Consider the following 22,711-nt stretch of genomic DNA (forward strand, 5'->3'; position numbering starts at 1 on the left):
TATGAATGTAACTCAACTTTTCAAGGTATTGTCCGGATATTTAGTAATATTAAAGCACGTTGTATTAGGAGAACAAACATTTCCCAGAAGAGTGTCCGAATATATACGGTAACACTACAATTCCTTAACTACCAAATGATGTGATGCACGAACGTGTTGCCTATAGACACATCAGTTTAGTATCAGATATTCACCTTGTCAGCCAGGTCCACCACGGCTCCTGAGGAGAGCAGCTCTCTAATACAGTCAGTGTGATCTTCACTGGCTGCCTTCATGAGTGGAGTCCACCCATCCTACATATATATTCGGACACTCTTTTGGGCAATTTTCGTTGTTCTAATACAACGGACACTCCAGTACTTTAATATCCGGACAATACCTTGAAAAGTTGAGTTACATTCATAAGTAAGCAAGTAAGACTTAGAGTGCTGCAGTTAGATAGCTTTGAGAGCTAGTTTTAAATAGCTAGTGCAACTATTCAGTCGTACACTGTTCTATTAAACTTAGATATGAGCCCCCTACCTATCAGCAGTGGCACCACCGACCCAACCTCACCCTCCGAGGACACCACACTCTCAACCACCACCTATGACCTCTTTGAGAACCAAAGTATCTGGAGCCTGAGCAACGCTGATAGTTCAACACTTCTTTCCTGGGCCCAACAGAAATCTGAACCCTCACAAAGCAAGACTGAGTAAAGCCCCCTCTGACCTACTGCAACGATTTGGACTATGAATTTTGGATAACGATTTCAACTTAACCTCATTTCAATTGAGTTGTCTGCTATTAGCTCTAGTATCAGCATTTTAGCGAGTGATTATCTAGCCAGCTATCTAGTTTATTATTGTTATCGTGTAGCTACTAGTAGATTGTTCAGTTGCCATTTTGAGAGCTGTATGTGTTTAGTAGCTAGCTGATGACATTATTGTGTCTTGGCATTATATGAATTAACCATTAACAATTGTGACCTGCCGGGTAATGTATACTTATACATGCAAGTATAAGGAATGTAGACAGAGTATTATTATTAGGCCACTCCAAGTGATACTCTGGTTTCTGGTCCTGAAGTTTTTCTAATTGCATGCGGGCGGGCGGCTTTTCTCATTATGTCATTATCAATTTCACCTTATGAATCTCATTATTTTGCAAATGAATATCATTATCACACTATTTTGTACCGCATGGACCATTCTGCGCATGCGTAGTAGAAATAATGAGATAGAAATCCAATAATGAGATAGAAATCCAAGAATAAAATCTGATGCGGGCGGTGGACCAGAAACCAGAGTATCACTTGGAGTGGCCTTATACATGTAGTCTCGCACCCCTGATTAAAATTGGTATCGACCTAGCGTTTAAATAGAAAACATCCGGGGCTGGCTGCGCGAGACTACAGACTACTGCATGAGGGTGATTAATTATTATAAGGTAAACAATTAATTAAAAATGCTATTTTACACAGCCAAGATTCCATGCAGGACATGCATGGGGATACTAGAACCATCATAATTGGCTGAATAATTTGTATATACTTTATACGCATGCAGTACCAGCAACGTAACGTATTTGTCATAATGATGATGGTTCTATTATCCCCATGCATGCCCATGCTGTGAAATTGTCGTGTACCATGATTATAAATACGACCATGTCACTTTCCCCCATCCACCATAACTCTATAGGCACGCTGTTTCTAATCTATATAATCATGGACACTCTGATGGGACAAGTTGAAGACGTTAATTGTCAAGCCCGTTACCAAGGAAACATGACAACTTGATCATCATTGTTTAGCCTAGTATGCATAAATGTTGCATTTTTTTACCGCTATAATTATGACACAATAAAAGTGGCAAATTAAAGATCATTAACTAAGCAATCCACTAAGAGTTATGTGTAATATTTATACCAAATATAAACCTTAAAGTGTTGATGAGCTCTAGCTTTTATTATGCTACACAGTACAATAAATTTATTACAGTGGAGCTGTTACTGTAAGCTAGGTTAGTTTAGATTCCATTTGTTGGGCAAAGTCTCCACGACTAATGACAGGAGACTCGAGTGCTTGGATGAGTGCTCCTAGTGTGGGGGCGGGGGTGAATCTTGTCAACCATTGCTCCAGTAGTTTAGTGAAACACATATCAGAGTCGTTCGGATAGTCTCTCTTGATGGCCTGAACACAAGTGTGTGCGCGTGTGTGTGTGAGTGTGTGTGTGCGTGTGTGTGTGTGTGTGTGTGTGTGTGTGCGCGCGCGCGTGTGTGTGTGTGTGTGCGTGTGTGTGTGTGTGTGTGTGTGGGTGGGTGGGAGTACATGGGAACTACTGATTTCACTACTACAGCTATAGAGTCACTGACACCACAGGCACACAGAGGATTATAGGAATGAGGATAATATTGCTATAGGCTAATAATAATAAATGGGTTTGCACATGCAGGCTAATTATGACCAATCAGACCTGCTGGCACATTCCTTAACTGATGATGCACGACTGTATGAGCACAGGGCTATTAGTACACAGTCATCTACTGCTATACAGTGTTCAGTACACACACAGCAGAGCACTCACATCTAGTGTCCCCTCATTGACACCCAACTGCTCTCCCAGAGGACGCCATGTTCCCCTCACCTCCCAGGCAGCTGTCCTCACTACCCTCAAATGATGATCCACACTCAGTCCCTCTGGAAGGAACACACAATCATGACAACAACAGAACACTATCATTATTCCTAAGCAATGCCTACTAACTGAAACACACATTACTGAAGGGAACTCTGTATTGTACTGATAAGATCAGCTACAGTATTATAATGGACTTCACTGCTGTTAATCAAATAAAGACTAATTATGCTTACCACCGTGAGTGAGATGACAAATACCAGGAGAAATGTCGCTGGTAGCTTTTGTCTGTAAAGAGAAATCAAATATTAGCTACTTGTGTTTATAACGTAGAGGATAGAACATGTACTGCAACAATTTATACAATATGCAATATGCACAACCATACAAAGTACAGTCATGTAAAGGCCACTTAAAATATGAGATTTATCAGAACTTGTATCTAAACACATAACTGGAAAGGTCACCCTAACAAAGAAAGTTTTAAGACAAATTAAGGTACAGCACAGAGACAGGTCTTACCACCGCCAGTGGCTCCAGCAATATCCATAACTCCAACTGGCAGAGAGGCTGTGGGAGGGTGGTGGGTGGCACTGCCAGTACGCAGGGGAGTAGGGTACACCTGATGGATGCAAGGGCAGGACTAATTCAGAGTGGGTACTTATTAATAGCATACACTGTTCATGTTTATAAAAGAGGCAATGTTCAACAGTATCTGGCTCACCACCTCTCTAGTGTGCCCTGTGGCAGTAGGGGGCAGGTGATCTCAGACTGGCTCACCACCTCTCTAGTGTGCCCTGTGGCAGTAGAGGGGCAAGTGATCTCAGACTGGTTCACCACCTCTCTGTGTGCCCTGTGGCAGTAGGGGGCAGGTGATCTCAGACTGGCTCACCACCTCTCTGTGTGCCCTAGCTGTGGCAGTAGGGGGGCAGGTGATCTCAGACTACCATGGAACTTCACACCTACTGTAAGGAGGTACACATAGTAAGTACATAATACACTCTACAATGATACAAGCTATAGCCTAGTGGTTTGGGCTATAGGTAATGGCATCCATGCATTCCTGATAATGGTAGTACTTGAGCTACAGTTCACCTGTAAGCACAGAGATGCAGTGGTCTGTCACCATCTTCATCCTATGCAATGAAACACACACTATTAGAAATACAGACCAGCACAAAATAACACCATCCACACACACACATGTAGTGTATACAGCAGAGGCTAGAATGATGCACATACCCCCACTTCCACATTGGGGGCGAACTCCATGATGACCTTGAGCACGTCCACATTGCCAGCTGCACAGGCACAGTGGATGGCCGCCTTGCCAGCTGCCTTGGTGTTCACCTGGGCAACACAATAAGTATTAGTTTGTGAATAACTTAAACACTATGACATCCACCCACATACAACCAAACAGCTACTGGATGCTCCCCGACACAAGTTATGACCTCTGAGACAGCTCTAAAAACAGGCCTGATGTTTGAACGGCCATAATTTTAATACTGTCGATCCAATGTCAAAAATTTTATGATTTTCTAAAAGCTTAGAAAGAGACCTTTCAAATGGTATGTTTCAATCCAAAATTTTGTTGGGGGCCTAATTTGTCATTTTTCGGCCTTGGACCATGGGCTATTATTCATGGTATGGTCAAATTGACAAATAGTTTATTGCTGCAATATGAACTTTGATGATACCATTTGAAAGGTCTCTTTCTAAGCTTTCAGAAAATAAAAAAATTATTGCAATTGGATCCACAGAATTCAAGTTATGGCAGCTGAAAGAGCCTCCCAAACAATAATTAAACGTGGTTGGTGGTGGTGTAGTTGAAGATCTTTCAGCAGCCACAACTTTTGTTCTGATGATGTTATGATTTTCTGAAAGCTTACAAAGAGACCTTTCAAATGGTGTGTTTCAATCCAAAATTTCGTTGGGGCCCTAATTTGTCATTTTTCGGCCTTGGACCATTTATGGTATGGCCAAATTGACAAATAGCTGGAATATGAACTTTGATTACACCATTTGAAAGGTCTCTTTGTAAGCTTTCGGAAAATCCAAAAAATTATTGCAATTGGATCCACAGAATTCAAGTTATGGCAGCTGAAAGGTCCCCAAAATTGAAAGAAGGGAGAGAGAGTACATAACACTGTGTCCTCACCTCAGTGGGATGTTTGCGTAGGAACTCTCTGAGAGTGTTGGCATCTCCGGCTGCAGCAGCTGCCACGATGACGGCCAGGTTCTGTACCTGGAAGTTCAGGAGGGTTCTCATCCGGGGAGGCAACCATGGCCTGAGGGTTGAACGTCCACACTCGGCCATTGACTGCCACTCGAACATCTCCAGAGGGAATCGAAACACTTTCATCACTCGGCCAACCTGACTCAGCGCCTGGGAGGGTAGCATACGAATATGAACAGTTTTCCACTACTTTTGAGAGGCTAACACTAGCTTGGGTTGTACTCCCTCTATTCTTAAACTAGGGTGACATGGGGCGAGCGTGAGCGCAGTACAGGTGGTTCACATCTGTGTTATTGTGAATACCTATGCCTGTCTTGTTCCAAGCGTGCCTCAGCAGGGGCGGATCCAGAGGTAGTTCGTTGGGTTCTTACGAACTACCCTTCCAGCTAGTATATATTAGCTAGCTAGCTAACTAACTGTACTGTCGTGACAAAGTCGTACAAAGCTCTCTGCTTAATAAAAGGGTGGGGCTGGTTCTCTTTGCATAATAAAAGGGTGGGGCTGGTTCTCTCTACATAACAAGAGGGTGGGGCTGGCTACTGCAGCCACATTGATTTGCACCGTGGTCAAGCGATAATATTATTATATCTAGCCATGAATCCTTGACTCCTGGTGTAAGAAGAGGAAAGTTTCAGGTAAGGGAGAGTGCATGACACTGCATATTGAATGACACTGCATACTTACAGTTACATGTATAATTGCCCTCATTAATATATTGATGGTCAAGTTCTACAAGTCTATAAATATAGCCAAGTCTCCTCTTCACCAGCCACCACCGTCTGTCTTTCCACTGGGGACCACTACTATCTCTCCTCCAGTCACAACCATCTCTCCTGTGTTTATAAATCATGAGGGAGAACATGAGGGTTAATTAGTGGGCGTGGTACTTTAAAAGGGGCGTGGTCAAAAAATTTCGGCGCTGTGCGCCGAGTGAAATTCTTACCCGCGCTTTGCGCGGACAAGAAGTACTATAAGAACCCCCCTTCCTTAAATCCTGGATCCGCCCCTGCTCAGGAGTGTCTATAGAAAAAAAAAAAAACACTGGCTTATCATCATGAACGCCACTGACAAGTGGCACTTACCCGAGGCTCTGCTGGTTTGAGTTGAAGCAGCCATTTGCTGTAGGCGTGCCGAGTATCTGTAATGAAAATTACACTGGCTTATATCACCTGTACGCCACCTGTACTTACCTGAAGCTCTGCTGGTTTGGGTGGAAGCAGCCATTTGCTGTAGGCGTGCCTGCCTAGCCTCAGGAGTCTCTGTGTCCCGTCTCAGTTGCTGGGATGCTCTATTGGCATCCAGTGCATGCAATGGTTACCTTGAATTTGAGTGCCCTGTGCTTTTCTCTGCGTTTGGCTAGCCTGACTTCTTTCTCTTCAGCTGTTTCTTGGGCAGTTGCTTGTCTCTCTCGATCCCTCCTTATTCGAAGCCTTTCTTGTTTGCTTTCTTTGTCAGGATTCATTTTATGCAACTTTTTCTTATCGCTGTGCAAAATACAATAAGAATACACGAAATTGGTAAGGACCGCGTGTGCAAAAATCGGCTATCAGGCCTCATGTACCATGACATACATACATGTACATACAGAGAAATTGTCTACAGAGGTCACTAAGATAGGGCTCGCTACGCTCGCCCCAATAATAATACTACTAAGTCCACATCTATACAGCCACTCACCACTTCAGCGAAGGCAGTGACCCTTTTAAAATGAAAACACAAATAAAATGTGATCAGACAAAAGCTAGCTTCAAATTTTGAAATATAGGACCTAGCTTCCAAATTGAAACTTGGCTCCATGTTACAAATACATGCACACAATTGACAAGACCTGCCGTGTCACACGAACCCAATATATACGGGCAATACAAAACACACTACCGGTATAAAACTCTACTAACCTGATAAAAATACAGGATACAAAACAAATAATTCGCTACACATGTACTATGTCAGTTTACTATTATCTAGGCAATGTTTATATACTTTACTTGCAATCTCATATTTCTTTAATCTTAGGAGTAGTTTCACTAGAGTTCTATAAGTTGCAGCAGCTGGGTTTCTACTCTGCCACAGGGACAAGCATTGCATCATGGCCGTTTGCGTGTCTTCTAAAACTTTAATCTGCCTCACATCAGCTTGCTGAGCAGGAGTGAGTCCCAACGCTAGACTGTACATTTTCACGTTGTCCAAATGAGCCGCCAAATAAACGAACTCTGTTGTCTCAATCTCGTTGTTGAGTAGAGGGTGTTCAATGTCTATCCTCTCTGCCAGGCCTGCAGTGTGGATAGGGTGAGGGTCAGCATGGTGTGGATTGCAATACAATGACAATACATAGCTCAGAGGAGGTCTGGAGTCTGACTCTCATGCAGAGAAGTATGGCTCCTGGGGAGTAGGATCCCAGAGTCAGCTAACAGAGACAAACCAGACACAATTCTAGCTTTCCCAGAGGCTTATGTTTCAAATAATAGCCGCGTTTAGATTGCTAGTACGCAAAAAGCTTTTTAGGTTTAGCTCGCGCCTTTTCTGCGAAAAAAAGACTTCTTTGCAAAATCTGCCAAATTTTAAGCCTTAGTTTTAATGCTACAAGTTTCCCTACGTACAAATTGTGATGCCTAAATCACCAGGTAAGCCAAACTGAGCAGTGATAGACACACACAGACAGACAGACTGACAGACTGACAGACTACTGTAACCGAAGCCGCCTACGCACCTCGGGTTAATTATACTTACCACCATGAGTAAGATGACAAATATCAGGAGAGATGTCGCTGGTAGCTTTTGTCTGTAAAGAGAAATCAAATATTAGCTACTTGTGTTTGTAACGTAGAGTATAGAACATGTACTGTAAAAATTTATACAAAATAAAGCTTTCAATTGTAATATAGTTGATAGTTTCCCACCTTAATGGTTGTTGCAATGTCCCCACGAGCAATGGCGGGAGACTCTAGTGCTCTAATAAGGGCACACCAGGAGGGGGGAGGAGAGGAGCGCTTCACCCAGTGTGTCAGCATGGCCTCAAAGCACGGCTCAACCCAGCGATAGTCCTTCTCAAGACTCTGTATCAGTACACACAGTGAAACACAGTATTAAATACTTAGTAAGAGCTCAACATTACGTTGCTATAGTAATCTGTTAAATAAGTTGGTACTTCATACAAGACCACACCAAATATGCAGAATCACCATTGCTATAGATACCTCATTCTAAAAATGTATTATTTAAATGCTCACTATTCAACCATTAAATAACCGCAGCAGTCAATTAAATAGTGCACACACATAATTAGGACTACACTGGGAGAATACACTCAAGGTGGTGGAGGGACACATTCTTAAGGTCTCACCTTCCTAGTTGCATAGTCAATGTCCAGTTCTATAGCCAGGCTGTACCAGTCAGAGCGTATCTCTTTGATCACTTCCTTCACATCTGCAAACAGCTGATCAGTTTCAGAGCTGGAGGTGTGCTCTGTAACAATTGAAATTAAATTATACATGTACAGTACATTCGTAAAAGTGTCCTAACTATAATCTGCATACAAGCTCTAACATTATTCTCACCAACACTCTCTTTGAGGCAGTGGTACACGGTGAAGAAATGCTTCTGGTTCTTGGAGATCTCACAACTGATAAAGCCCTTGAAGTGACTATTTGACGGGGCCTTGACTTCCAATTCATTTTCAGTCCCACTAATTCTGGGTCTTCTCTTGCTCCACTCGAAAGAGAGGCTCTTGTCCCTCAACTCTCGCTTAGAGGCAAAGGGCAGGGCAAGGAGGAACACATCATCCCCGAGGCTGACTTCCTGTAATTTATTAAAGATAATATTATGATACAGAAATGATATAGGTCATTGTATGAAGAATTAAAATGCTATAGTACACGTATGCACTACAGTTCACTTACTTCTGCGAACCAGCATTCTTGGTGAGGACTCAGAGAGACTTTGCTGGTGCATTTAAAGCAGGGATCAGCTCCAGGTGTGAGGAGACAAAGCTTGGAACCATCTTCATGTTTGCCACAGTAGCAGTCGAAGGCAATGATTGGAGTGAGTAGTGGACTGATGTCCTTCATCACCAACAGGAGGGTTGAGAGGACGTAGGAACAAAGCTCGTGCATCGTATGGTCCCTGTCCTGTCGAATAATCCGTATCTCATAGCAATCGACGTTAGCGATAAGGGTAACAAAATGCTTGGCAGATTCGTCAATGTGAAAGGAGACGAGGTTTCTCTTTACTGAGGTATCAGTGGCAAGTTTCCAAGTCATGCCCAGAATTCCAGTACTCCCCCTTGAGACCAATTCACTGATCATGGCACAAAATACTCCAATGGGAACGTATTGGGGTTTGAATGTGATCTTGATTGGAGAGGGTGTATCAATGCCAGTGGGGGGTGGTTTCGTTAGTTCCTCGCGAGATGCACACTTGAGAATAGCGGGGATGAAATATGTCGTTTCAACTTCTTCTGTGGTATGGTCTTCCTCCACTGTTGTGATTTTGGCCAAAAGGTGGGAATGCTCGAGCAGTATGAGCAGCTTCTCAACAGGAATCAACTGGTCCACATGGTTTTCCTCCGAATGGCATCGAGTGATTGTTTTCAGTAAGAATTGACCCATGAGTATCCAATTTTTTCTCTCATTATCATTAAACTGAATATTGCCCTCTTCAGAATGGAGCTCCAGCAGCGGCTTGACAACGAGAACACTGAGGCTGTTGAATACCACTTGGGGGTTGCAAATGACAAAGTTTCCAAACCAACCATCTTTATCCTTGATCTCTGGGTGATAGATTAAAGCTCCAACGTACCGATCCAGGTACCAAACGGTGAATCGAACTTCCTTCTCTGTCATCTTTAACCCCTCGGTACCGATACGAATGCATTCTTCCATAGACACAATGTCAAACTCTTTTCTCAGTACAACTCCCAACAAAAGCTGTTGTGGGCGAATTCGAAGCTTGGCATCTTTGAAATAGCTACTAAATATGCCATGAAGATGTTCACGAAGAGGTTCCATATCAGAATCAGTGCCTTCATAGTTGTCGACTGCTATGAACTTCTTGTCTTTTGGGTTTGAAAGTAATTTCTCAAACTTGCTGGTAATCTTGGTCACAGCTTCGTTTTTCTCTGTCAACTTTTGCTCTAAGCGGTCTTGGACATCTTTCTTGAAAGTGTCTGAGTTGAGGTGTTGGCTGACTGTTTGCTCAATGGCAGCCATGTCTTCTGCACTGACGTTAGCAGGCTCATCACTCTTTTGTTGAGTCAAAATGTTCCGAATTGCTTTCTTTTGTTCGTGTTCATATAGGCTCTTGTCGGCAGTGGTACTATCGCTCTTGCTGGCAGTGGTGCTATCGCTCTTGCTGGCAGTGGTGCTATCGCTCTTGCTGGCAGTGGTACTATCGTTCTTGTCGGCTGTGGTACTATCACTCTTGCTGGCAGTGGTACTATCGCTCTTGCTGGCAGTGGTTTTGCTGGCAGTGGTCCTATTGCTCTTGTCGGCAGTGGTGCTATCGCTCTCGCTGGCAGTGGTGCTATCGCTCTCGCTGGCAGTGGTGCTATCGCTCTCGCTGGCAGTGGTGCTATCGCTCTCGCTGGCAGTGGTACTATCGCTCTTGTCGGCTGTGGTACTATCGCTTTTGCTGGCAGTGGTTTTGCTGGCAGTGGTACTATCGCTCTTGCTGGCTGTGGTACCATCGCTCTTGCTGGCAGTGGTACTATCGCTCTTGCTGGCTGTGGTACTATCGCTCCTGCTGGCAGTGGTACTATGGCTCTTGCTGGCAGTGGTACTATCGCTCTTGCTGGCAGTGGTACTATCGCTCTTGCTGGCAGTGGTACTATCGCTCTTGCTGGCAGTGGTACTATCGCTCTTTTCGACAGTGGTACTATCGCTCTTGCTGGCTGTGGTACCATCGCTCTTGTCGGCAGTGGCACTATGGCTCTTGCTGGCAGTGGTACAATGACGCTTGACAGCTTTTGTGGAGGCACAACATTTCTCGTACAGGAGATCGACTTTGATTTGCATTGCCAGTTCATCCTTGAAAGTACCTATGAGGGTAGCAACAGGCTTAGCAGAGCCTAGATTTCCCAGTTTACTACACTGCTCTCTGTCAATGTCCGAGTCAATCTTGGTATGGTGGCTGATAGCTGACAGGATTTGAGAGAGCGTTTCTCTGCTTGTGTACGTTGAATCGTACGGTGTGATCTTGTCCTTTCCTCGTTCGTAGGAGACTTGACACATGTCATTGAGGTCTTTGTCCAGTCGAAAGAATACTAGGAAAATCCCTGCGCCTTTGCTTAGAAAAGGAAACATCTCCATGAATCCAGGCTGCCCACCTATATCGACCAGATTTAGTAGGACTTTGTTCAGCAGCTCTTTAGTGTACTCTCCTGAACCCACAATACTCCGGAGTCTCGAGACAACCTTTCCAACATCTACAGTGGTCACTTTCACGACCTTTTCCGGTGGTTCTGGTGTTGGTGATACCGTTTCTTTGGGTACAGTAGCAGCTTCATCGATCTTGAGTTGAGTTTGCTTCTTTGGGTCAGTGGTTTCTTTTTTGGCCTGTTCCTTAGGTAGACTAATATTGCTGACAGTGCTGTCTTCAATCTTTTGGTGAGTGGTTTCTTTTTTGGGCTGTTCCTTAGGTGTACTAGTATTGCTGACAGTGCTGTCTTCAATAGGTTCACAGGACATAAGGTAAGAGAAGATAAACTGTGTTTCTTCCTCTAGACTTGAAGATGCTTTGAATTCAAGCTTTGTTCCAGATTTGTCCACAAAGGCCAATACTTGTTCACACTCGGCTAGTAATGTACTGCAACGTTTCCTTTGATCTTCAGGCAGCAAAGACAGGTTAGTGATGGATCCAACAAGCCGCTGTCGAGTGGTCGTTTTGCCAAGACCCGAGGGACCAATGAAGTGCGTCTTGAGATAATGTAGCTCTATAGTGCCACTTGTGTCGGCCATCAGCTCATCCAGTTTTTTTAAGTAGGTTCGGTTTTGAATATTGACTGTAAAAAAGTAAACAATCAGTAATATTATTGAACCAAAGTAGTGGTAAATAATTATTATTTTTGTGGCACATTTTTATATCAAAATTGAGGTCTGGCACCGCGTAGTATGAATGAAAGCATCGCGGGTGCTGATGCCTCGGTGGAGGTGCCAAAGCTACATAACATAAAGCTACTAATAGCTAGCTTTTATACACAGATTGATATAAATAATGAAAGCATCGCGGGTGCTGATGCCTCGGTGGAGGTGCCAAAGCTACATAACATAAAGCTACTAGCTAGCTTTTATACACACATTGATTATAATTATCATGATAAACATTTTTAATTTTGCTGCGCAGAATACACAATCACAGGGAAACTCAAATAGTGGGTAATGATCGACGATGATTGTTGTTAAAAACGATCAATGCCAAAAATTCAAGTCTAAAATTAATGGCTGCCATCAGCAGAGCCTTGCAGCTCTCTTCTCGCTACCAATAGGTAGCGTTCTAGTGCAGAGCTAACTATACTAAATAGAGTAGCAACACTCGGTAAACAAGTTTTGCTACGTGCTCTTTTGAAAAGGCTGCAATGGCATTCCAAGTAAGCAAAACTAGGCATAACTCGAGAACAAAGCATTATTTTGCAAATCCACAAATATGAATCTAAGAAAACATGACTAGAAGCTTATAGAAACTCTTACTTGCATTCATTGATCCTTGAGCAGCTCTAACAGTCTACACACAAACACATTACCCTATACCTCGCTTGTACTCAACAGTGCAGTCTAGGAGGGATGTGTACAAGCACGCATGCATGATGGTCACGATCTATAGCGATTGTCTTCTCTGTTGTGATTTCAATATTAATACCGGTAATTATGGATATGAGTCGAATAGCTACTTAGTAGAGGGCTTAGGCGGAGGGTGGTTATCACCTGACATGTAGTAACATGTGTACATGTACTTACGTTGGGTCAATTGCTGACAGATTTGATGAGCTGTGTCTCCTTTTCCCAATCTCAGTGCGATATCCAGTAGAGCTCTGTAAGTTGCTTGTGAAGGATTATGTTGTTTCCAGATTTGCAAGCACTTCATCATGGCTGCTTGAGTTCCACGTGATTGGTTCACATCGGCTTGTTCAGCAATAGCTAGCCCCATTGCAGTTGAATAAAGTTCCACATCATCAAAACATAAGGCCAATTCGGGAGTATCAGGAACCTCTATTTCACTGTTGAGTTGTTCGTCAGTCAGATTGTATTGCTCTACTAGTTCTTGAAGAGTGACTCGTTTAGCGGATGGTCCTATAATTATACATTGATTAGTGGCGTGAACAATTACCATAACACCAATGCAGCTAAGCTTACATACTCAATGTTGGAGACATAAGGCCATGCATGCAAAGTCAATTTATAGTTTCTCAGGCTATTATTCCTAAAATAGCAAGTGGATTGAGGCATTTGATAAACATTAATGATAATGATATTCATAGAATGTTAATTGAAAACACACCCCTAACTTCCTCAATAAGCGGAAGTGCATAATTTTTACTAATTAATTTTAGTCATAATTATTTCATGACCAAAAAACCATACAAATTTATCCTTTTCTTTTCTTTAATTTGAGGTCACACGTGTGATATTGTAAAGCTGCCAATTTCGAGCGCGAGGGCCTGAGAAACTACAAATTGACTTTGCATGGCATAATGATGGTAAGATATGGGGCAGGTGAATTATCTGCAGTATAGAATAATTATGCCTATTAAGTAAGTAAATTATATTCTTTTGCAGAATGAGTAACTGAGTCTGAGTTTGGTAAATTACCAGCTGACGTAAGCTAGTTCAGATTATAGTGAGACAAGAATTGTTAGGTACAGTAGCGTCACTGTACTTTATATTGACCGCTACTGTACCAGAGGAGGTACGACATCCGCGTGTCATCCGCATGTCTTTAACGCACACATTTCTTAGGTCAAAGTTCGGAATGTGTGTGTTTAAGACACGCGGATGTCGTACCTCCTCTGCTACTGTAGAACACTTCCACACACAATATTATAGTTATAGCCTTGTTCCTGCTGACATACCTAATTTAGAAGGCACCTCTTCTCTGACTGTATCATGGTCCTGTGAAGAGCAATACAATATAATACATATTCCACGCTTCAATTATCCATGCAATGCACGTCTACTAGAATACTAATCGATACTGTACAATATGTACACCTATAGCTTGAATGCTAACAACACCTCTTGATCCTCACCACAGATACTAACATGAGCCACAACAATATACAATAATAGGCTATACCGAAAAGGAAGGGGACCAGGCCTCCCTGTGTAAATGGTTGAAACACTCCGCGTTATGATTTTGCGCTCGCGAATATTTTCGTTTTGACCGTACTCTGGTTGTTATTTCAACTATTTCTAGCTCTCCTATCTACTAGCGATCACTCAGGGCTGGGAGGTACTCTAGAGAAGTAAGTTTACACCACCATGACCTCTGACAAGCTCTAAGTCCGTTGTCTTTACTCTGTTTTTAATTTTTGTTCACTATGTTATTCATTGCAAATTTGATTTCACAGTTTATGCAACAGCATGTGGTTGTGACGGAGGGTTGAAGAAACGCCTACTACTGTTTTAAGTGGAGTTGCGTACTCTTCCTCTTGGTGAAAGGTTGATTAATGTGTTTTTGATGAATGTTACAGTATTTGTAATTCAGGAACAACAAACTCTTAAACTAAAACACTTATGATCAATGCAGAGGAGGCTAATTGTACCTCCTCTGTGATCAGTGTGTGCATTATTGAGGTATGGACTCACATGTGATTCAGTAGCTTCTTCCAGCAGCTTTATTACTGAAGGGTTAGAGGATTCTGATTCCTTGGCCACCATCAGAGCAGTCCATCCATCCTGTGATGATGATCATATGAAGGGATGAGACGTACATTGTAAGAGGTAAAGTGGTCTAATGCGTATTACATGTAATTTGCTGACAGAGCAATACTGGCAACGGTAATTGCATATTAAGAGGTTGGGGATATCTGTTAAGGTACAAATGACTGGGACATCAGTTTAAAGCACTAAGGAAATGTACAGTCATGCATGTGATTGTCAGTACATGTACTTAACAATGATGACAGTACACCTACAACTGCATGTATATATACGTATGTACGTCACAGAAAATTTAGCAAATCAGACACCCTACAAGAGTGAGAGCATACAGTAACTTTTGAGAACACATCTGTGCGATAGACCATAAATAAAGTAAAGGAAAGGGATTGGTAAAGAGCAAAAATGCAACTATCCAGCTATGTTATTAAACTGTACAACCTTTTAAGTGCTACGTATCATAATTATTCATTTGTGTACAACATATCCACGAAAACGTATGCAGCCCAGTTCGTCAACTTAGACACAAATAAGCAAGATAAGCGTAAAATTATAAGCAAAACGTAACAATTAAAATACTGGCAATGTGCATAATTGAAAGTACATGCGCAAATATTTCATTTACCAAATGATGAAAATTAATGGTCACAAACATGCTGACTATAAACACTATCAGATACTCACCTCGTCAGCCAGGTCCACCACGGCTCCTGAGGAGAGCAGCTGTCTAACACAGCCAGTGTGCCCTCCCCTGGCTGCCATCATGAGTGGAGTACTCCCATTCTACAAGAGTGAGAGCATAATAATAACTTTTGACAACACATCTGTGTGATAGATCATAGTTACACTTATTTTTGGAATTTACCATTTGCCCCAAACTGAGTGTGCAGTGAGCGTAGTTTACAGCGCCTAAATCAACTTTTATAACCTCAAAAATATTATGGTGGCGCTTAAGCGCACAGCTATTCTAGTGTTGAGTGCAATCTTTCAGTATGCAGTGGACCAACTGTACGGTTTGATTTTTCGTCTCTGTATTTTACAGTAGCTCTACAAATCAAATGCATGTGCATAATAAAAGAAAAGCCGACTGCCTTGAGCCTGACATCACAAATAATTACGTCTTTTAATTACAGCAACCGTTGGAGGACTTAAATAATGGAATTCAGTCAGAGTTGGTGCTGTAATTACAAATAAAGTAAGGATTGGCAATATTTACTATAATAGAGTGGTTGCATCTGACGTCATCCATCCACACACAAAAGTACATAACACTAACTCTAACCTTTCAGCAAGTTAGCTCGTAGTTGAGTGACGGTAGATTAAAATCCACACAAACCAAAATAATAGTCAACCCAATCAATTCCATGGAATGCTTGTCAACAATTATTCAGCATAGAGGTGATTTTAAGGCAATGTCCATGTATAATTATAACTCCTATAGACCATCAGTTTAGTATCAGATACTCACCTTGTTAGCCAGGTCCACCACTGCTCCTGAGGAGAGTAGCTGTATAACACAGTCAGTGTGACCTCCCCTGGCTGCCCAATAGAGTGGAGTCTGCCCATCCTACAAGAGTAAGAGCATAATAATAACTTCTGACAACACATCTGTGTGATAGATCATAGTTACACTTATTTTTGGAATTTACCATTTGCCCCAAACTGAGTGTGCAGTGAGCGTAGTTTACAGCGCCTAAATCAACTTTTATAACCTCAAAAATATTATGGTGGCGCTTAAGCGCACAGCTATTCTAGTGTTGAGTGCAATCTTTCAGTATGCAGTGGACCAACTGTACGGTTTGATTTTTCGTCTCTGTATTTTACAGCAGCTCTACAAATCAAATGCATGTGCATAATAAAAGAAAAGCCGACTGCCTTGAGCCTGACATCACAAATAATTACGTCTTTTAATTACAGCAACCGTTGGAGGACTTAAATAATGGAATTCAGTCAGAGTTGGTGCTGTAATTACAAATAAAGTAAAGGAAGGGGATTGGCATTATTTACTATAATAGAGTGGTTGCATCTGGCGTCATCCACCCACGCACGAAAGTCTAACTCTAACCTTTCAGCAAGCTAGCTCGTAGTTGAGCGACGGCAGATTAAAATCCATATAAAACCAAATTTAAAAAAATAGTCAACCCAATCAATTCCATGGAATTCTTGTCAACAATTATTCAGCATAGAGGTGATTTTAAGGCAATGTCCATGTATAATTATAACTCCTATAGACCATCAGTTTAGTATCAGATACTCACCTTGTTAGCCAGGTCCACCACTGCTCCTGAGGAGAGTAGCTCTCTAATACAGTCGGTGTGACCAAACATGGCTGCCCACATGAGTGGAGTACACCCACCCTACAAGAGTGAGAGCATAATAATAATGGTAACACTACAATTCCTTAACTACCAAATGATGTGATGGTCACGAACATGCTGCCTATAGACACATCAGTTTAGTATCAGATACTCACCTTGTCAGCCAGGTCCACCACGGCTCCTGAGGAGAGCAGCTCTTTAACACTGTCAGCGTGACCTCCAACAGCTGCCGCTATGAGTGGAGTACACCCATCCTACAAGAGTGAGAGCATACAGTAACTTCTGTCAACACATCTGTGAGATAGATCATAAATAAAGTAAAGGAACGGGATTGGGTGGTTGCATCTGACATCATCCACCCACGCACGAAAGTACATAACACCTTAACTAGCAAATTATGTGATGGTCACGAACATGCTGCCTATAGACACATCAGTTAGTATGGTTCTGAAGTGGTTTCTCCCTCATTATTAATAATATTTTATGTAGCCTGAAATATGGCTGCATGTATGGTGACCGACGACCTTACCTCTCATTTGAGAGGACAAGACTCAGAGGAGGTAAGCCAAAGTCAACAAGGTCACTTTTAATGAAAACATTAATTATCTTGTCCTGGGTTCATGACCTTTGCTTGGATTATAGCAGCTACCGTTTCTATTGCTCTTGATCGTTTATTTGCCTGATTGGAAAGCTTGCTATACATAGATCTATCCAGCACAGCAAACCAGTGCGTCAAAATTAATACCCTAGCTACAGAACGCTAATTTTCGGTCAAAGGTTGCAATTAAATCCTGGATCTCTTCTCTCAAGCTGGTTCCTCTGGGGCGCGATAGCTCAACTGATTTCTGCTATGATTATGAAGAGGATGAAGCTAGAGGTGGTGTATAAACTCAGGGGCGCGAGGGTAAACTCAGTTTTAGTGTAAAACATAGGGCCACGTGATGTTTTAATTAGTGACCTTTTGACATTAGCGTACCTCCTCTGGACAAGACTAAAGCATGGAATCAAGCGACATCGTCGCGGTTGGATAATTTAATAGCACGACAGAAAAAACAGACTTTCACAGCTTCAGCTCTACATACCCACAAACCAGCTTACCTCATCCACACTGTTGACATCCTCTCCCCTCATGATAGCATCTTGCAAAGCACTCAAGTCACCAGCCCTGGCAGCTTTGTGTAAGTCCCTTGGATAGTAGACACGCCCCTTTGTTTGGACCTTAGCCTCGAGTACAGGCTGCTAGCAAACATGTGTATTATTTAGAACACACCTAGCCGCGGGCGGCTTTTCTCAGTTATGTCATTATCAATTTCACCTTATGAATCTCATTATTTTGCAAATGAATATCATCATCACACTATTTTGTACCACATGGACCATTATGCGCATGCGTAGTAGAAATAATGGGATAGAAATCCAATAATGAGATAGAAATCCAAGAATAAAATCTGATGCGGGCGGTGGACCAGAAACCAGAGTATCACTTGGAGTGGCCTAATCTGTGTGCTGAGGATGGACTCGAGGCGCAGCCAAGTGCATTACGTAACTGAGAGGCCATCCGAGTGCACCAGTATTAAAACACGTGATTTTGGCTAGTAAAAGATTTAGTGCTGTCACGATATCTCTAGCCTTGTGTACAGCTGCCACTTGTACAGCTAGACCTAGCGGTTAAATCAAAAACTATTCGTGATGTGATATTTATTAGAATGTATACCGTAAATACCGCGACACTTTTTTCGAAGCCAGAGAATTTAAGCAACAAGCAGAAAAATAATATCTGTGTAGAAAAGACTTGTGTACATGCATCTATTGTATGGTATCATTGTTGTGTTTTGTGGCTTACCAGGACCTCAAGAAAAAGAATGTAAACAGGATCTGGATTCTCTCACACGTGGGGATGAGCACGCATGCGCATTACATCCACAGGAATAAGAGGTGTGTCTGCAAAGAGGTCAAGTTCACAAATGGCTACTATAGCTAGCTGCTTTAACCGCTCTTTTCTGACTTATGTAGCTGACAAAAAGCTAGCGCTTTAGTACAAGGCTAACTCATAAGTTGAATAGAAACTTTGTGCGAACAGATGATGCTATAAAAGATTCTGAAGAGACTGCAACAGCCTTCATTGTAAGTAAAATTAGCCATAACTAGAGAACAAAGTTTTAGTTTGCAAACCCACGAATCAAAATCCAAGAGAACCTAGTTCGAAGCCTATAAAAGCTGTTAGTTTTCGTCGTATTGCTACCGTTGAGCAGTTACAGCTGGAACAAACACACACACAGTCAGCTTTACTGTATCCCTCGTGTGGCTATGCTACCGTATAGTGGGACAAGCAAGGGCTTAATGCGAAAATTAAAACTGGTCCCATGCATGCACGCACTGATAAGCTCTTGGTGGGTGTGGTTTCATGGCATTTAAACGCGAATATTAAATTTATTCCGAGGGCTCTTGAGCCAAATAGCGAAAATTTGCACCCATGAAACTTTCTCGTTCTAGGGTATTATAGACAATGACAAAATTAATTTACACTAACTCTTAAATACCTCAGCTGGATAATGAACATCCCCACAGTGTAGCTGTAAGACCCCTTGACTCTGCAGAGCACGTTCTTGATCAGTTGACAGTGGAAAGATGTCACTCGTAATGAAAGATGGCAACAGAAATGTTAGTTCGATACAACCATCGTCAATTTTACCGAGTTTTAGAACAACATCATTCAGGTTCAAGATGGAACTTAGATTCCATTCAAATAACTTCAATCGACTCAGTTCACAATTGTCGTAGGAAGAATCGAGCTTTACAATCATAGTGACGGTATCTTCTCTAGAGTCTGAACTAATCTCTTCTTTCACGAGTCGCCTCCTAGCATACTCAATAAAACAGGTTTTGTAGAGTTTCATATTTTCTTTGTCCTCGTCTGTTCCTAAACTGTTTGTAATCTGATCAACTATTTCATAGTTAAAGAAGGAGAAATAGTCGGCAATAATTTTCCAAACGTCTGTGATAGTTGAACATTTATCAAGCTTCCCTCTTTGAGCTCTGAAAACACACTGATTTCTTCTGCCAAACACCTTCTTTAGAGTGTTAAACCCCGCCAAGGATGCTACTACAGACCCTTTCGAAATTCTTCGAATTTGAAGTGACTTCAATAGATCTGACACAAGAGCGCTGAACTGGATTTCCATCTTCATCGAATCTGCTTCTAATTCTTCTCTGCTTGGAGATATGGATTTTTTGCAGACTGTCAGACTGCTTGTACCTGAATAAAATTGAGTATATGAACTATAAGTACATGAGTAATTATGTCATTATGACTGAATGCAAATGTACTGCAGTGCAACTACATGACTGCATCATAATTACAGCAGCTGAAACTATTAGTATGCATGTTGTTGAGGTTTAGTAATTTTCCAACTGACACATCGCCAGGTATAAAACTACTGCATGAGTCAGTTAGGACTCTAGACTAATAACTTGTATACGTCCGCATGACGGATGACTCACTTTCCTTAGTGCCCTGAGTTCTCTGCATGTGTATGGAATAAGAAATAAATATTGGTATATAAAGCACTGGTTCACTCAGATTTAATACAACTTAGCAGCCGCATCTATAATTCTATATTTGAGGCCTGTACGATCCCCACAAGGAATCGCATAAAATAATAAAAATCGCAAAAATGTGTTTTATGCTCGTATATAATTATATAGTATCACGCAAAATGGATCTTAGAATGCACTGAGTCGACATTCAATCATAAAGGTGACTTACACGTAGTAGCATATTATGCCTTATTGATTACTACTCAATGGGATTTACCTCAACTTCTTTTCTCTCCCTACCTGTAACATGTGTGCATGTAACGTGAGATTTCAAAGCCAACATTACAGCCACTTACTTTTAAAGTGTTTCTCTATCTCCACAGCTACATAATTTCTCTTCACTGTAGGGTGTTTGAGAGCAGTACATATACCTTCCCAAGTTAGAGGTCCACCAGACTGCAGTCGACGAGCTAGGGTCTCACGCAAACACACATCATTGTCACCACGGTACGTATCACGAAAATTGGTCAAGTCGGTATAGCTCAGCTTTAACGCCAGTCCCAAGTTGAACCAGTCCGGACTAGCACTCCTCACCTTCTCATACACCTCAAGTATGTCAGAGATAGTCAGAACGGTATCTGCATCACAAATACTTATATATAGTGAAATACATAACATCAGGAAACACATACCAAGTCCAGGTCCAGGGTTTAGCTCAACATCTCCGGCCAATAACAGGAGAAGAGAGACGAAGACAAGTATTAACATCAGGGTGAGGCCAAGACGAATACTTGAGGAGTGATTGCGGCTACGGTTAGTCACAGATCCTTTTTCAGGAACCACATCTTCACGACAGTTACTGGGAGGAGCTCTGTTACTGGTATTATTTAGTACTGATTCAACCATAAACTTATCCCGATGGCTGGTAGTGCAGCACTGGGTCCGTAACACCATCGTGACATCACACTGTAGCTTCTGGTGAGCCAGGGAAGCTTTACGTGACCGCCCTCCTCTTCCACCATTGAACAACCCAACAAGAGCTCTCCACAACTCCACACCAATGCCCATTATATCTAATTGAAACAAATAGTCTAGTAACAACACCTTAGTTTGCGGTTATGTTACATACGTCGTAGTCTCAGTACTTAATAGGAATACTATTAGTGTCATTACAGGGACCAAACAATCAGAAGACTTTGGTCTAAATAATTATATGCCGCAATGATTGACAGGAAATCAGCATACGATAGCTTAACTACTAATGATAATCCAGCAAAAATATGTATTGTAATTTCTAGAACAATTAAGCGTCTTTATATTAGTCACTATAATATTATATATTTACTTGAAGATTTACGTACTTAGCAGCAATAATTATATATACTGTAATTGATGTAATTACAGCGCCATAAGAAATTTATTCCACTTCTGAATGGCGCAGCTTTTAGAACACAAGCAATTGAGTTTCCAGCTGGTGCCTAAATTATGGTGGCGCTTATGTTCTAGAGCTAGTATAGAATTTGGAGAGAAAATGGGCGTGGTCCAGCTCAGTTTCACTTGCTAGCTGGGCCGTTGAGAGCTGACTCGTGAACAACATTCATTGACTGTAGCTATGGGTACGGTACTGATCAAAGCGTGAAGGAAGTCGAAGATGCAGGATGATTGTCTTGATGTCTCAAACAATAGGCGCTTTTAAAAAACAATTCCAGCAACGGTACGCGCGTGGTAGGCGTTTCTTTGAGCCTCAAAAATTATGCTGATGCTGATGTGGTGCTTAAAATTATGGTGGCACTGTAATTACATCAATTATGCATGGTAGATCTACAGACACATTTTATGTTCATACCATCTTTCAACCCATATTCTAGACTGTACCTGTAGTTGTATGAACCTATGTCTGTCTCGGTCTGTCTATACGGTACGGCACGATCTTGGCAGAGTCGATGCAGATGGGCGATCGAGTCCGTCTGACAAGATGCTCTGACTTTTATTTTCGAATACACCTCGCTAGTAATCCGGACCTCTTTTGTCCGAAACCTCGCAAATCCGGAAAAAATGGAGAACTGAAAAAGAGGAGGGGCTGCGCCATGCGCATCTAACTTGCTTTGCTGAATCAGCAGTAATTTTATG

The 22,711-nt window shown here is 42.0% G+C and overlaps 3 protein-coding genes across 14 annotated transcripts in view; 1 reads left to right on the forward strand and 2 right to left on the reverse strand.

The window, feature by feature from the left end:
- Positions 1 to 22,711, forward strand: part of LOC135334195 (pleckstrin homology domain-containing family M member 1-like) — a 39,034-nt gene that overhangs the window by 10,625 nt on the left and 5,698 nt on the right. The gene's annotated exons all lie outside the window — the stretch shown is intronic.
- LOC135334177 (uncharacterized) lies at positions 1,845 to 22,618 on the reverse strand. 8 transcript variants are annotated; one of them, XM_064529257.1, is made up of 22 exons: positions 22,457 to 22,618; positions 21,274 to 21,654; positions 20,938 to 21,219; positions 20,859 to 20,881; positions 20,546 to 20,567; positions 19,585 to 20,300; positions 18,143 to 18,283; positions 17,200 to 17,298; positions 16,985 to 17,083; positions 16,195 to 16,293; positions 15,411 to 15,509; positions 14,655 to 14,744; positions 13,919 to 13,958; positions 12,807 to 13,139; positions 8,757 to 11,854; positions 8,415 to 8,655; positions 8,201 to 8,322; positions 7,758 to 7,913; positions 7,603 to 7,639; positions 2,855 to 2,866; positions 2,568 to 2,680; positions 1,845 to 2,173 (listed from the first exon to the last, which is right to left on the reverse strand). In XM_064529257.1, exons 2-22 carry the CDS (start codon positions 21,647 to 21,649, stop codon positions 2,000 to 2,002), a joined length of 6,372 nt encoding a protein of 2,123 aa, XP_064385327.1. In that variant the 5' UTR covers positions 21,650 to 21,654; positions 22,457 to 22,618; the 3' UTR covers positions 1,845 to 1,999. The 8 variants fall into 8 exon arrangements, with proteins under 8 accessions (XP_064385327.1, XP_064385326.1, XP_064385325.1 ...); XM_064529256.1 differs by having other exon boundaries at positions 7,603 to 7,642; XM_064529255.1 differs by lacking the exon at positions 7,603 to 7,639 and having other exon boundaries at positions 2,855 to 2,906.
- On the reverse strand, positions 3,141 to 6,370 carry LOC135334240 (ankyrin repeat and SOCS box protein 10-like). Of its 5 annotated transcripts, XM_064529356.1 has the most exons (9): positions 6,048 to 6,370; positions 5,940 to 5,995; positions 5,801 to 5,877; positions 5,161 to 5,690; positions 4,780 to 5,007; positions 3,861 to 3,968; positions 3,714 to 3,754; positions 3,343 to 3,583; positions 3,141 to 3,240 (listed from the first exon to the last, which is right to left on the reverse strand). In XM_064529356.1, the coding sequence occupies exons 5-8, from the start codon at positions 4,981 to 4,983 to the stop codon at positions 3,562 to 3,564; spliced, it is 375 nt and encodes a 124-aa protein (XP_064385426.1). In that variant the 5' UTR covers positions 4,984 to 5,007; positions 5,161 to 5,690; positions 5,801 to 5,877; positions 5,940 to 5,995; positions 6,048 to 6,370; the 3' UTR covers positions 3,141 to 3,240; positions 3,343 to 3,561. The 5 variants fall into 5 exon arrangements, with proteins under 5 accessions (XP_064385426.1, XP_064385425.1, XP_064385424.1 ...); XM_064529355.1 differs by lacking the exons at positions 5,161 to 5,690; positions 5,801 to 5,877; positions 5,940 to 5,995; positions 6,048 to 6,370 and having other exon boundaries at positions 3,343 to 3,580; positions 4,780 to 5,154; XM_064529354.1 differs by lacking the exons at positions 5,161 to 5,690; positions 5,801 to 5,877; positions 5,940 to 5,995; positions 6,048 to 6,370 and having other exon boundaries at positions 3,399 to 3,583; positions 4,780 to 5,152.

The sequence above is a fragment of the Halichondria panicea genome, chromosome 3 (assembly GCF_963675165.1).
Source record: "Halichondria panicea chromosome 3, odHalPani1.1, whole genome shotgun sequence".
Classification (NCBI taxonomy): domain Eukaryota; kingdom Metazoa; phylum Porifera; class Demospongiae; order Suberitida; family Halichondriidae; genus Halichondria; species Halichondria panicea.